General features: G+C 42.6%; 2 protein-coding genes across 3 annotated transcripts in view; one reads left to right on the top strand and one right to left on the bottom strand.

Moving 5' to 3' along the window:
- LOC146451326 (tetratricopeptide repeat protein 37-like) overlaps positions 1-15,745 on the top strand; it is a 49,622-nt gene that overhangs the window by 3,738 nt on the left and 30,139 nt on the right. For both annotated transcript variants that reach the window (XM_085099351.1, XM_085099350.1), the window contains exons 5-20: positions 344-436; positions 802-834; positions 1,792-1,902; positions 2,215-2,356; positions 3,308-3,442; positions 10,980-11,081; positions 11,836-11,896; positions 12,443-12,515; positions 12,767-12,862; positions 12,973-13,029; positions 13,686-13,732; positions 13,847-13,973; positions 14,341-14,420; positions 14,988-15,087; positions 15,420-15,472; positions 15,618-15,689. In XM_085099351.1, coding sequence (XP_084955477.1) covers positions 344-436; positions 802-834; positions 1,792-1,902; positions 2,215-2,356; positions 3,308-3,442; positions 10,980-11,081; positions 11,836-11,896; positions 12,443-12,515; positions 12,767-12,862; positions 12,973-13,029; positions 13,686-13,732; positions 13,847-13,973; positions 14,341-14,420; positions 14,988-15,087; positions 15,420-15,472; positions 15,618-15,689 — 1,382 coding nt within the window. The remainder of the gene's footprint in view (positions 1-343; positions 437-801; positions 835-1,791; positions 1,903-2,214; positions 2,357-3,307; positions 3,443-10,979; positions 11,082-11,835; positions 11,897-12,442; positions 12,516-12,766; positions 12,863-12,972; positions 13,030-13,685; positions 13,733-13,846; positions 13,974-14,340; positions 14,421-14,987; positions 15,088-15,419; positions 15,473-15,617; positions 15,690-15,745) is intronic.
- LOC146451328 (uncharacterized) lies at positions 5,370-10,781 on the bottom strand. Its single transcript, XM_085099328.1, has 3 exons — positions 10,173-10,781; positions 7,524-8,948; positions 5,370-7,434 (listed from the first exon to the last, which is right to left on the bottom strand). Exons 1-3 carry the CDS (start codon positions 10,549-10,551, stop codon positions 6,080-6,082), a joined length of 3,159 nt encoding a protein of 1,052 aa, XP_084955454.1. The 5' UTR covers positions 10,552-10,781; the 3' UTR covers positions 5,370-6,079.

Genomic DNA, 15,745 nt, shown 5'->3' with positions numbered 1-15,745 from the left:
AAGCATGTAAAATATGGATGTCTAAGGCAAGGATACATTGGGAATGTATGCTCTCAAAGTAAAACTTGTTTGAACAGGTTTTCAATAATTTTTTAAAATATAATAGTCACCTAACCAAAGGAATGCTATTAATGGAGAATTGTTATGAGCAGGAATATCAACAGGCTATTAAAGTATTAAATAAAGTGATGTACATGTAGGAGCTTCTTGAACTCCAAGACATGTTGGAGCACTGGCATTTGCCACCTTAATATGAAACCACTGGTTCACAGTTGCTCTGTAAAAAGCTTTGTTAATAATTTTTAAAATTGATTATTAATAATAATTTATTGTTTAAATCTAGGCTTCAGAAAGGTGGGAGGAGATTGCCATAGCAACTGAGGATACTACAGAGCAATTCAATATCTGGACTAGAATTATTCAGATCCTTGAAAAGGTTTGTAGATGTTGTATAATTTTCATTGGAAAGTGCCACCGGATTGAATGTTTTTAATTATCAGTTTAATTTTTACGTTAATATCAGTATTGTTATATTTATCACAGCTATGATAGTTCACTACTTGAAAGGGGTGATTTAGATAATAATGACTTTTTCTATTTCTATACTACTAAATGAATCTTTTTGCCGTTGTAAAACAGTACATTCTTTACTCTGTGATTTTTAAACCTAGCCTTTTCAATTTAAAGTACATATAATGTAACTATGTACTTCTTTTTCAAAAATATTCTTTTTCTTTACATTAATACAGTATAAATAATCATTTACATTATGACTAATCAGGAATCTTGATTTCTTTTCAGAGAGCAGTGCTAGAAGAGAATGGAAATAAGAAGGTATTTATAATGTTTTTTCATACACTGAAATATCCTAACCCTTACCATGGACATCACAGGAAGGGTTTATGACCAGCTTGGACCCATAAACTGCTCTGATAATTCCAATTTGATATAACAGTTTTCCTTAAAAATGCTGTCTTTTGACACCCCTCTATACACTGTACCCATCTGCAATTTCGTATGACCTTTGTCTTTCTGGGTGGTGGGGAGTGAACCACACATTAAGGTCCATTTAAACGGTTTCAACGTTTGATCAACATTCATTCAACAAAATTAGTTGAACGCATGCTGGACAAATGTTGAACAGAGTGTTCAGACGGCTTCAACATTCAACATTTTCGAGAAGCAAAGAAATGTTGTATGGATAAATTTTGATTCAACATGCTTTCAACAAGCTTTCAATGTCTTTTATGCTTTCAACAATGTTGGACAACCTGCTCAAATGCCCCCGACATTCAGTTCAACAAAGTGTTGAACGCATGTTGAACCGAATGTTGAAACTATTTAAACGGGCCTTTATGTAGTTGCAGTGGAGCCATTTGTTATGGCTACCCTGTTTATCTACCCACCTCATTATTACAACCCCAATGGTGACTGACATCTATTTTCCCCTTACAGTATTAATAATGACTTGACTAAACATGCTACTCATGAGAATACAGTAACAAGATCGCCAAAAATACTGTAAAAATGTCCTTCAGATGTTTAAATAAATTCTCCTGGCAATAAACATGATAAAAAATACCTGTACATGTTGATGTTGGGGCTTTAAAGGTTAATCTGACACCCTGCTGAAACACAAGACAATTAGCATATTTTTATGGCCAGTCGATAGTTTACTAAGTAAACACCTTAAAAAAAAAAACACTTAAACTTGTTCATCAATGAAATACAGTATTATTCATTTATTGGATGTTGTTTTAATTAATTTGACTGTGATCCTTTTATTGATAGTTGAGGGAGGTCTACAAGAGAGTTGTTGAATATGAAGGTTGGCCCCAAGACTCAAGAAATCAGCTGGAAAGACACTTTGAATGTTATATCAGATTTTTATCAAAATCCCAGGTAAATTGTAACACCACTGTCAAGTCTTGAAAGAAATGAATTCCCCCTTCCCCTTGGCAAAGGTAACCTCTGAAAGAAGCTGTGTGATAAAAATTTATGGTTGGTAACAAATTCTCAAAGAAGTCTCTAAAAGTATTGACTTCAAGAAGTAACTTTACTGTAGACTACATGAACTTGACACGAACATACAGAAGAAGAAGAAGATACATGCAGATGTTTATTAAATAATTTTTATCCTTAAGTAAAGGATTTGTCTTTAATGAAAAATATTTTACTAAATGTTATGAAGTAAAATACAAATTTAATTCCTAGAATGACAAAGATGCAGAATTACAGAAAGAGCAAAGACTTGAGACTTGTGAGAAAACTAAATCCATGATACAGTTGTTTCCAACTTCTAAGTTTGCATTGGAATTCCTGGCAAAGGACTTTGTTCACTCTCTAGTCACTGCACGTAAGTATTCATTGCAAGTAATTTTCTTCCGTCTTTTGCTTTAACTTCTCTTGGGAGAACTCGGATTTTCTTTTTCCAAGTATGCCTGTGTCACTGACTGAGAAAAATTAATCTTGATTATCATTTATTCACCAGGCTAAAAACATAACATCACGTTTCTTTCACATATACCACTCAATGACATTGAAATCATGGCAGTAGGCAAGATGTTTAGTGGTCTATCTCCCACAAGTCTCCTGTAGCTCAGTGTTAGTCAGAGCATCCAAACTACACCCTGTACATAGTAATTGGAAGGTCATACTGTAGGTTTGAGTCCTGTTGGGAGGACTTAGATTTTCTTTTTTCGAGTATACACTGTATATGCCCGTGTCACTGCCTGAGAAAATTCATCTATCACTGGCGAAGTGTTTGTGAAATGTCACCTTGGGTGTAACAAACGATGGAATTCTGAAAAAAGGCCCTCCTAAAGTATGCCGTCCAATCTTAGACAGAACCAACACAGCATAGTAGGATATCTTGAATATAAGAAATAGTGCCTGAAACATCCATCAAAAACAAATTTTTTTGGTGACCATGCATCATAATTATGTGTATTTACAACTGGCTTCCGAAGTTTGTGGTAGATACTATCTCCAGGGTATTCCCTTCAGACTTTCCCCTTGGCAGTCCCAGTTAAGACTTCTTTTTAATCCATGGTGGAGGATCCCAATGAAAAAAGTAGTGTTGGAATCCCAAGATAGAGTTCTCTCATATTTATTAAAAAATTATCTACAGTAGTATTCTTCTCTTTCAAAGCATATTGTGTATTTGTAATCTATCGTTATTACTAATTGGAAAGATAACTTTAAAACTGGAGTTTTGGACAGGAATTCATTCAAACCTCAACATTGGTCTTACTTGGTTAAACCTGGCATAAAGTTTGTATTTTAACTTTTATGGATGTACTTACAGCCACACCAGAGATGGCAGATGTTTTTCAAAGATTGTGCCACACGTATCCAGAATCTGGTGTTAGCATGGTGGGACTGGGCAGTGTCTTGCTTCATCAGAAAGAGTTCGTAATGGCCAGGGCATTACTACAAAAAGGTAAAAGTTTAGTTTCAGTGTAGTTACATATTCATCAGACATGACATTCAAGTTCTGTTTTTACGCGGGATGCCCTGAGGGGGCATACCGTGTCTAAAAACGGGTCGATTTCTTTTTTTTTTTCTTCCTCGTAGCTACAAATCGGTACATTAATTTATTCATTAAACTCACCCCTCTCCTACTCGGGGTGTATTGTTCTGATTGTCTTCAACAGAAGCAGGCCAATCAAAATCCATTCTTGTCGCTTATATCGCGAGGGAGGGGACCCACTCACCCCTACCTGTGTGACGTCAACGCATCTTTTGATCTATTTATTAAAAACAGATTAAGTTTGGCCCCATATGTTCTGGACTCAAGTGTGTCGTTTTCAAACGGAAATTTCACCATTTTGAAGCGGCAAATCGAAAGAATAACTTCTAAGAAGCACCCAACATTTAAAACGGTGGAAATTGGTAAATTCCTGGCGAAGGAATCGTGCTTTGTTTGACAGTCTTAGACCACGACGCGAGACTGAAAAGAGGTCATTGAGAAGCTTACGTTATCGCAATGGAATTCCCGCAATTTCCCTTGAAACCCTGAGTAGCGTAACGCAAGGGAAACAACGTAACGCGATTGTCGTGACTCAAACTATTCCATTAGCAAGGATAGTTTTATCAATCGGCGAAGCATACAGTTGGAATAAATGAATCAGCCCCAGCATCACGCGTAATGCCAGTATAGCAGGCATCTTGTTCAATCTTGTAGTAAACAGCTGCCCTTGGGGTTTGGCTTTCTTCGTTTTTAATTCAAGTTGACCATTTTAATCTTATTTATCCTGGGGTGGGAAGGATCACTCTTTATTGGCTTAATTTGATTTAATAGTTGGTTTTGGAAAAATCCCAAGCAATCCAAGCTGGCAGCTGTGTAGAATAAGATGGTGTAGAATTAGTGAAGATCAGTAATTCACACATCCTATGATATCATTGTCCCAAAGGAGACAGTTTTGGACTTAATTCGCACATCCTATGATGTGATTGCCCCTTTTTGCAGAGAGCAAAGGAGACAATTTTGGACACACTGTTTTGCCTCCAGGTTTCATTGTCATACACTGTAGCTTTAGTACCCTTGACGTTATGAAGTGTCTCCCCCCCCCCCCCCCCCATGCCCGTCCCAAGGTTAAATTTGGTCAAATGTAATTTAACTAAGTAAACCACTACAAGCTTAGCGGTCAAGCAGCCCACGAGCTTAGCGGGCATCCAGCAGTCAATCCCATAAGTGTAGGCTCACATGGTACATGGTAACTTTGTACATATCTAGGATCTTGGAATTCTTGTGAGCGTTTTTGTGTAGCGATCTGCGGAGCGATTGTTTTAGGGTCTTCCCCCCTCCCAAACCCTATGTTTCTTCCTTCCACTGTTTCATCAGTGTGATGGGTGCCTGGAATGGGGGCTCATGGCTGCATTGCGGGGATTTTCCAGTCATGGGGGCAGTATTCTATCTAGGGGCTGGCTAGCCACAGTGAAAGCCCCTGGGTATCCCAGGCACCCACCTTCCACTTAAGCAAGGCAGTTGGTTAATACAGGTTCAACTGGCCTTATGAGATATCATTAAAAGGGAATTCACATGTATCTACTGGAGAAAACCCACACAAGACAAGCTGGCATGGCTGGCCATTGAGGTTCTTCTCCACATCTGTCACTGATTGTGGAGCTTAAGCACAGACGTTTGTGAACTACGGACGGCAACCAGAAGTCGAATGTTTCCCTTTTTGGCATGGTTTTGCTCCTTACCATAGTCAAGAGAAGCTCTTGTTGATGACTGTGGCTTGACGTTACAAATGCGATGGTGTGAAAACACTCCTAAAAGGGAAAAATTCAATTTGCGGTTGCCGTCTGTGGCTCAAAAACGTCTGTGCTTAAGTTCCCTGTTTTCTATCTTTCTCCTATCCATTAAACTCATCGTTAGTGGATGAGCTTGGGGGTTGGTGCCTGAAAGACCGGTGGTGCCACAGGTGAAGTGAGCTAAGCGAGGTGCAAAACCATGGCAACCCTGTGAGCGGCAACCACCCGGCACCGTCACACTGAAAGATCAGTGGAGATAAAACAAACAGAATACAAATAAAAATACTTACCACACCCACCACAAACCATACTTACCAAAGGGTGGGAGGGATTGGGAGCAACAAACTTAAACAGCACAAGCTCCGGCAAGCGAACAGATGCGAAATGAATTGGCACAAACATGTGAGCTGTAAGAACCCAGGGGCCCCTGCAAAGTAGGGTGCCCACCCCGCATGTCTCAGCCATGCGGGCACCGCTGACCAGCACTTGCCTCGATTTTAACTTTGCCTAAATTACATTTAGCCACATTTAAACTCATCGTTAGTGGATGAGCTTGGGGGTTGGTGCCTGAAAGACCGGTGGTGCCACAGGTGAAGTGAGCTAAGCGAGGTGCGAAACCATGGCAACCCTGTGAGCGGCAACCACCCAGACCTCGCACTCCAAGTGCTTGGAGGGCGAAGGACCCGCGAACAGGGAGAGGGGGGACCTGAACCCACCAATTCTTCCAAGCACCTGACCCCCCAAGCCATACAAGCGTAACAGGCAGAGACAATAAGCCATACATACCCCTCCAGGAAAACGGAAACGTAACTGTTGACTACTGACAGAACCCGCCAGGACAACCATGACAAGCACCAAACGGTAGAGGAAAGGGATTTTCAGAAAACGACAACCTGTCACCAATAGACCATGTGCCGCAGGTCCAGTTGATGGCAGCACTGAGCCACGAACCCCCCAAAGCAGGGCTGCTGAGAGCAGAAACGGCAGCTACAAGGAACGAAGGGTAAGCGCAAGCGGGCCCGTCGAACCCCCACCACACGCCCTTGCTGGCAGAAGGGGGGTGGGGGCGTGGGGCGTAAAGAACCTGACCCGATGGCCAGGGGAACAACACCGGTGAAGCTTGACTTGCGAGCTGCTTAGACAGCGTAGCTAACGACTCTGTTGGAGTTCTGATGTACAATTGATAGGCATTGCTTGACCAGCGGCCCAGAGCCTGAATGAGATGATCTGGGACCCCATTTTGTGCTGCGACCGTGGCAGCGCCGATGCGAAAACTGTGGCTGGAAAAGTTGCCTTGGACTCCCGAGGATGACAATATGCGGCGAAGCCAGTCGGTCAAAAGGACCCGTGACAAGGGACGACCATCGCAAAGTAAAAATAGAGGGCCCTGTGCACTTCCCCGGATAGCTAGGTACGCCACCAATGCTCGGATGGCACACAAAGGATAGGAGCCTCGACCAATGTGTAGAAAGCACCCCTTGCGGAATGGGTCGGTCTTGGACACTTTTATCCTAACCCTCAGGCAGGTGGGAGCAACCACCGAGTCAAATGCGATATCGGGCACCCCCAGATGGGTGTCGAGGGAAAAACTGGAAAGATTCGGAACTGTGAACTCTGCAGAACGGAGAAAGCCAAAATAGGCCAAATTGCAAGCGGCCCAAAACATGCAGTGGTCTGGAATGCTCAGGTCCAACGACTTAAAAATGACCAGCATGATGTGATCTGTGATCGGTAATCGAGAAGTGGAGGGGCCACCTTGGGATCGCTTGATTCCCCGCAAAACCCGTTGGAGTCGCAAACAGTTGAGGAGAGGATCTGCAAAGCCTTGTTCGATGTGCAAGGACCGCACTGCAGATAGGTAAACCTTAATGGTGGTGTGCTGTACTGACCTGGCCAGGAACGTGGCAAACAAGCACAGGGTCCACTCATCAGCTGGGCATGGAGAGCCAGATGAGTGAATCTTGCCCAACTGATGGCAGAAGTCGTAAAACTTTCTCTGTCCTGAAGCGTAGGAGTTTCGGGTAGATGAAGCCAGGCCCTTAATCAGGAACTCACGGCACTGGTCTTCTAGGCTGGAAGGGTCAATTCGTCCAGTAGGCTTTGCGGGATTGGAACTGGAGACGGCGAGGCCTGTGGAGCTAACCGTCTGAACTCCTGCCAACGAAAGCGAGAAAGGGCGTCAGCAATGTGGTTATGAATGCCAGGAACATGTTGCGAGGTAAAGGTAAAATTGAAACGGGCCGCTGATGAAAGCAGCTTACGCAAAAGCCGCATTAGCGCGGGGATCTTAGAGGTCCTGGACTGGAGGATGAAAACCACTGCCTCATTGTCGGACCGAAACAGAACGTGTTTCCTGAACCATTGGTGGCCCCAGACGTACGATGAGACAACTACAGGAAACAGCTCTTTGTACGCAATGGACTCTGGGACCTGGGATGGGCCCCAAGCGCCACTGAACCACTCATTCCCAAGGTAAGCCCCATAACCGAGGGATCCAGCAGCGTCTGAGGTGACTTCCACGTCCGTAGTGGCTGAAAGCCCGGGGAAAAGCCAAAAGCTGACTCCATGCCAAGCGGAAAGGAATTCGTGCCACCAAAGGAGATCTAGATGGAATTCCGTGTTTAGCCTGATTGGGTGATCGCGTTTGCGAAAGCAGCAAAGAAGGTCAATCATGCGCCTCAAGAAGGTGCGGCCTGGCCAAACAACTTTTGCGGCATGGTGTAGATGGCCTATGAGGGACTCTAACTGGCGCCTGGTACACCATCTGCGGGACCGCCAGGCATGGATCAGCTCTCTTAGGGCCTCTAGCTTCTCTGCTGGTAGCCTAGCAGCCTGCTGTTCTGAATCGAGCTCAATACCCAACACCACCATGCGAGTGGCGGGACCCACGCATTTGCCTGGGTGAAGCGGCAAGCCAAGCGATCCACAGACGGATAAGGCCGTACGTAAGTTAAAGGCGCACTGCTGTGCCCCTGGGGGGCCGGCGGTAATAAAGTCATCCAGGTAATGCATTAGATCTGAAACGCCATGTGAATTCAGTAGGATCCATTCCACCATGTCCGCTACTGCGCTAAAGATGTAGGGAGCCGAGCGAAGGCCGAAAGGCAGGGTTAAGTCCACGTAATATTGCCCTCGCCACTTCAGGCCTAGTAGGTAACGATCAGCTGGGTGGATAGCAATGTTGCGATAAGCGGCCTCGACGTCAAATTTCGTCATCATGGCTTCCGGGCCGTACTTAGCCACCATTTGAATTATTTGATCCACTTTAACGTAATGCATAGCAAATTCCTCTGGGTCAATGCCATCGTTAACACTACTGCCGCTCGGAGACGATAGGTCCACAATTAAGCGCCATTTCCCAGGTTGGCCCTTCTTGGGGATAACTCCAAAACTGCTTACATGCAAATTAGGGAAGGGGGGATGTGAAAAGGGGCCCGCTACCCTATGAAAGGCAACCTCATTGGCCAAGTAGTCATCTATAATTTTTGGGTGCTGGAACGCTGAAAGTTTGTTCTTTCGGGCAGAGGACAGCTTCCGAAGGGGCTGGAACCCGAGTCTAAAGCCGTTCCGGAGGCCATTGAGGACGTAAGACACCTGCTGTGGCTGGGGGTGAGCTGTCAACTCCCGAGCAAACTCTGAGGCATTCAAAGGACTTATAACCGTGATAGGCGGGAAGCACAAAGGCACTAGAAGGAAAAAATGCACATGCTTAGGAGACGCAACCCCAACGAGAAAAATATATGTATATACAGATAAAATAGCCAAAAATAAAAAACTTTTATTGGCAATCACCCTATACAATGAGGTACAGATGCCCAACAAAGGCCCTAAAGGCCAAAAGCACAGTTACGAATGTTGGCTCTATCGAAATACAAGTAGGAGACACATGTAGCTAGCGAGATGGTGAAAAATCAAGCGATACGAAGCAAGTAACCTAAAATCGAAGTGAACTGCCATGGTGGCATACAAAAAGGCCCCTGCCACTGGAGAAACGAAATTAATAAAGCAGAGCGGCGCGGAAAAAACTGGGGCAAGAAAAAAAATTGCAAAGCTACAACAGTACATTAGGCACGCCGGGCCTTGCTTGAGGCATGGCTAGGGGTGGGCGAGCTGCCGCGACGCTTGGCATCCCCTCGATCAGCTTTCTCAGCGCTATCATGGCACGTGTTAGCCCGGTGAGAACCTGAGCACAGACTGCAACGATGCGCGTAGCGACAGGGGTTGACTGGAGCCGTGCACCGCCCCCTGTTCCATGACTTGCACAGCGTACTTGAAAACGAGGAACCGGATGGCTCAGAAGCCTCAGCTGGTTGGGCATATGACGATCCGCGGGACGAAGAGCCAGCTGCGTGGAAGTTAAACAGCTGCACGTTCATGCAAGACCAATCGGTCAACTTTGTCGCGGCCGCATGTTCACGGAACGCTCGGTCATAGTTTAGCCACACCTTACCGCTAAAATGGCGATGTGTGCGCAAAATGAGGAGCTGGTATTAAGTTAAATCTTTCCAACGGTGGGGAAAGTGGGAAGAGTGAAAAGATGGAAAACGCTTCCATCCAGCTAGCAATGTCCTCGATGCGACGGCGCTGCCGTTTTGGTTGCGAGGTCAAAACGAGTCGGCCATCAAACATAAGTTGCGGTTCGGGCTCTCGTTGTTGCAGGTTGGGGGCCAGGAGATCACTTAAATCCACGTATTTGCCGCCCACGATCTGAGCCACCAGCTTCGCTGGAACAGGAGAAAAACCTGGCCCGACCACGAACGACTGATCCAGGAGCGAAGCGGGTTGAGTGGCGAGCGCCGGAGCCTGTTGAATTACACTGCTTGGTGGAGTAAACGAAGGTGCAAGCGACATGACGGGCGCAGCGAACGTTTGCACAAACGAAGGGACAACAACACAAGAAGATGGCCTACCTTGTAACGGCTGTCCAAGAGGAATTGCACCGCCCGATGCCAAGAAACTCGCAGCCGAAGCATCTAAGGAATTTGAGGCAGGAACGCCCCCAGCACTCGCGGTCGGTACAGCACTCGGAACCGCTTGCACTTGTTCAGATGCAGGAGGTTTTTTGGCCGCCATGGCCGCTCGAACCGTTTGCGTAATCAGTGAATTCATCTCGGGCGATAAAGTGGGCGCCGGGGAAGCCGCCAAAGTCGTACTAGCAGGCGTGGAAGGCCGAGACGTCTCAACAGCAGGCGAACTTTCACATTGAATACTCGACGAACCATCCGCCGTAGATGACGCGTCGCCAGCGAAAAGCCGAGCCTGTAAACTATTGTGGGTGTTTCGGGACATAACGAAGACGTAAAACGAGAAAAACTGGACGAAAAAGCAGCAACAAACTTAAACAGCACAAGCTCCGGCAAGCGAACAGATGCGAAATGAATTGGCACAAACATGTGAGCTGTAAGAACCCAGGGGCCCCTGCAAAGTAGGGTGCCCACCCCGCATGTCTCAGCCATGCGGGCACCGCTGACCAGCACTTGCCTCGATTTTAACTTTGCCTAAATTACATTTAGCCACATCTCACAATGGCCATACTAATGATTACAAGTGAATTTTCACAATCTCCCTCCTGTCCACACCCCATAGCCATACTAACGTTTACAAGTGAAAAGTGAGGAAACCCTAAATTTACCTAAAAGAGATCCACACTTAGAATTGTATGGTAGGAGATGATGAAAAAGATTCCCATTATGGACTCAGTTTTCTTAAAACTTAAGGCCTGCAGGGTTTCAGTGGCTGTCCATTTGGCTGGTTGTCACTCTGTCAGTCTCAAATTGGTCTTCATGACTATCAAGGAGCTGAGAAAAGTGCAAAGAAAGGTATTTATTTATAATAACACTTTTAAATACTATTATAGTAAATGATTAAATTCAGTTTCAACACAGTTATAATAAGTTATACTCTCTGATTCTTGTTCTTTCTTTAATGTGTGGTCCAGTAAAATATCCACACAGCCTCCCCCAAGGAATATCGTTTGAAATTCTGAGGGGGGTGGGGTCTCAAAAGTTAAAGATTTTAAAAGCGTGTATGAAGCGTATTGGAATATCCATAGGGGTGGAGCAGGGTCCAATCCAAGAAAACGTCTTCTGTGGATACATTCTGGAACACCACAATGGCAATACAGTCAACTTCCCTTATTGCGGACACCCTCAGGACTGCGAGTTCGTAATAGCGGAAAATTATTTCAGTCAAATTTTTTCTGGGGATTCAGCTGCTGTCCGTATTATCAGGGTGTCCATAATAGAGAGGTGTGCAGATGGTGAGAGCTGACTGTAATTCAGATTTAATAGAAGGTTTTTATAGAACTATGGTTCAGTGTTGTTTATGATTACAAGGTTGGGCGATTTGTAAGAAAAGAATAAACCCTCACTCAAACAGCCATGAATTGGAGTAATTAATAAAAGTAATTTAAAGTTTCCGTAAGTTCAATAAATTGTTTTCAACCAACAAAAGTGTAATTAATTAAAATTTATTTAGAAGTGTTTTTCCATTAGTATTAGCAAGCCAAAAGGCTTTAAATTCAATTGTATAATATTATCTTCTTAATTATCTTTTTGCAAATTATAATTACAGGTCTTGACTGTTTAAGTTCATCATTGCCTGATGTTTGGAAGGAATTGCAGAGAAAGCTGAGGTAGACCTTGAGTCCTTTGTCTTGTATGCATTCTTTCAAATCTATACATGCTCTTTTTCATTTTTTTTTTTTAAGGATGGGGCCTCCAAATACAGAGGCATTTTTGACAGTTTATGGCTATGTGGGTAAAGGAGATCTTATAAGGGGCTTTTGGAATCCAAAAAGAAAATTGGGGGTAACCAAACATTTTCGAGAGATAACTAAGCAGCAATCATTCTTAAAAGCTTTAAAATACAAAACAGTATGTGGAATTTTTTCCAGATTGAAGCTTAATTATCTGTGAAAAATGCGTGGTTACCCCCAATTTTCTTTTTGAATTTCAATAACAATTGCTAAGGTGTTAATGTTTCCATGCGCAGTTGTAAGCCATGCAAAAATACCTTATTAGCAGCTACTGTCAAAAAGAAATCAGAGTTTCTTGGATCATTCCAAGATGCACAGAAAGTAAAAGGAGGCACTGTTCTCAAAACGAAACAAACAGTATTTGCAACACTGAAGCATACTGGCAGGTTAAAATAGTTAATTTAAAGCATATTTTTCTGACAGGTTGTCCAGAGCTGAAGCTCTTCTAAAACAAGGGTCAGCTGCAGCAGAGGTAGCAAAGGGTATCTATGAAGAGGTCAGTACGTACCCTGTATTCTTGTTGTCTTTATGAAGGATATCGTTGTATTAATAATTATCGTGGAATATTGAAAGAAAAAGATATATATTTTGTTTGTATTGTATTAAATGTGAAAAGTTCACATTTTCAAGTGACTTGGTGTAGACTGGGAAATACAAGGGTCCAATTAAGAGTTATACCTCTTTGAGGAGATTCAGTGTACATTGCTCCTTCAGTTTTGATGAATATAGCAATCATTCTCATTTCAGTTGCTAACAGATGTTGAAGCTGAACAGGAAGTAAAAGTTCTCACTGGTCTTGGACTAACGTTTCTGTCTCTTGGTGATGTTACTAATGCTACACAGGTGAGCATTGATGTGTGCAAGACCTTTGCAGAATAGCTCAGTGCCCAGTACTCCATAATGCCAAGACCACACTTTATATTATTAATTTTGTCCTTGTTGTTTTCTTGTAGATTTGTGCAAAAGCATTAACAATTGATAAAAGCTTCCCTGGAGCTCTTGCCTTACAGGTTTGATCATTGTTGTCAATGGTTGTTTTTTGTTAAAATAGATAGCAGTCCTGAAAAAAAAAATTCAAAAAAGATTTCGTTGATCATACTAAATAACCTGTGTAAAAGAAATTACTACAGTGCTAATGTCAAAGAGGTAGAAAACTCTAACAATAGACCAACAGAAAGACAGATTGAAATGCACCAATCACTTTTTACAGTCTTCACAGCCAATAACATCACGGCTTAGCTGACAAACGACAAATACCATCTTTGACTTTGTTGACTGATCAGGTCAACAACCAGAGACATTGAGACCATCTACTAACTTTCCACAATTTACTTGACTCTGAAGATGACATCCACTCAGGTTGTTGTAACCTCAGTCAGTGAATGTCACCTCAAACAGTCCTTCTCGGGACGACACTCACCTAGATCCACTCACCTGGATGATCATCATTTCTGTACTTATGACATGACTCCTGGGTTCAAACCATTTACAGTAGAAATCTCAGTCACTACATAACTATGAATGTACATTATACACCTGATTGGACACTCTTGCTGTGTGTTGATGGTTTTCAAGCGGCAGAGATGCAAGCACTGTTCAATGGGAGTTTCATATATGAGCACTGACAAGGCCGTGTTTCAACTTTCTTTTTCTTTCATTTTGTTAGGGTGAAATAAGCTTCCGAGAAGGATATTTTGATGATGCAGAGTTGAGGTATATAAGACATTTAAAAAGGAAGAAAAAAAATCTGTACTTTGATTTTGAATCCCCTAAATGACTGACTTCTACATACTGTACCTGTAATAATTAATAGCTGCCATTTGATAGGTTCCTGGAAGCAATAGAGAAGAGCAAAGATTGTGCTTGTTACCACTTTCTCCTTGGCAAGTTATACTGGGAAATGAATGGAAATCTTAGAGCAGACAAGAAGAAATGCCTTGCTCAGTTTTTGAAGGTACAGAGTATTCACTGTTCCCATCCTTCCAATTCTTTTATTATTCATGTGTTATTCTTTCCAATCCTAATATTTTCTTGTAGTCTTTTGAAACCAACTAATGTTTCCATTCTTTCTGTTTCTCTGCTCCTTGCTTATGTACCCATTGCTTCAACCTTTGTCTTCGTTTCAATTCGTACAGTGTTGCAGGCTTTTAATCTTTGTGATCATTTAGATATCTTTCCAATGTGCCCCATTCTTCCAACCTTTAAAACGTTTGTAAAAATTTCCATCCCTCTTATTCGTTTTGCCTCTCAGTTGTCCATCATTCCTTATCCTTCTAAATTCACAGCAAATCCTTACTCTACATATAATATTTTGTTTCCAGGCGGCAAAGTTAGACCCCTACCATTCGCCATCATTTCTTTACTTGGGGCATTACTATCTCAAAGTGCTCAAGGATGTGAGGTAAAGTCGCCTAGTAAATTTAAACACATTAGTAACATGTCTTATTGCAACTTATTTGCCGTGTCCTTCGGTTATAATCAGGGTCTTCAAATGCTGAATTTCACAACCCAAATAACATTGACCAGTGTTAGTCGTAATCACAATGACACCTAACATAAACATACCTTGAAACGTGTTATGGAAGCAAACGAAATATATATTTAAAAAATCTACCAGGTACACCTCCTGGTATGGATGTGACTGTTCTAAATTCATTTGAACTTATCTAAATTTTTTTACTAACATGTGTGTTATAGCAGAATAAAATCTTGACAGCCATTGGTTGACTTTTGAATTTTAGAGTTCAGCATGTATTAAAAGTCACGGTGAAAGTCACTTGTAATGAAAGTAGCTTGATTGATGGACACTGTGTTTCATACAGGAAGTGAGTGTATAAAACAAACTGGTGTAGTCTGCACTATATTATGGAGTCAGGGAAGTGTTTATACGTACCCAATCCATCCATCCATCGAGGTTTGAATTTTTTCAGAATTGTTACTCTAAACGTAATTTTTTTGTTGCTCTCAGTAAAGCCAGCAGGTGCTATCAGAAGGCATTTGATCTTGATCCAAACTGTGATGATGCTGGAATAGCGTTAGGAGATTCCCTGATGGAACTTGGAGAAGAGGTGCATACAACAAAAAACATTTTACCAAATATACCATCACATTTATTCTATTTGCACATATGCCACTAATTGACATTCAAATCGTAGCAGTATGCAGGATGTTGTCACATGAACCAAGCATCATCCCCACAAGTCTCCTTGAGCTCAGTGGTAGAGGATCCATTGAACTGTGGGGAGGACTCAGATTTCTCTTTTTTCCGAGTATGCCTGTGTCACTGACTGAATAACACATCATTCTCAACTGTTTTGTCATCCAACTGATGATTAGGAATGTTTACGGTCAGTTGCATATTAATTATGTCTTTGCACTGACATTTGACAATGTTTTCTAGGTTGCAGCGCTAAACCTGTACAAGAATGTAACAGTGATGTCCTCCCCTGGAAAGTAAGATCCTTCAACAGGAAAAATTAATTTTCTTTTCTTATTAGGAGTTCTAGCAGATCATGAATTGTCCATAGGCATTTCTTCTAGAATTGGCTTTAATGTTGCCAACCAACGTCAAATACACGATGTTTTTGTTGCATTTTAGGGGTAAATGGGCATGGCTACGACTTGGATTGTTTCACTTAAAGCACAGTGAGAGCACAGAAGCAATCACATGGTAAGTCTTAAATATCTTTCAGTTTATCAAGTTCCTTTAAAGGTGTCCAATTAAAA

This window comes from Pavona decussata, unplaced genomic scaffold (assembly GCF_977016875.1).
Source record: "Pavona decussata unplaced genomic scaffold, jaPavDecu1.1 SCAFFOLD_391, whole genome shotgun sequence".
Lineage (NCBI taxonomy): Eukaryota > Metazoa > Cnidaria > Anthozoa > Scleractinia > Agariciidae > Pavona > Pavona decussata.
The sequence above is the reverse complement of the archived record's forward strand: the minus strand, read 5'-3'. Positions and strand labels throughout refer to the sequence as shown.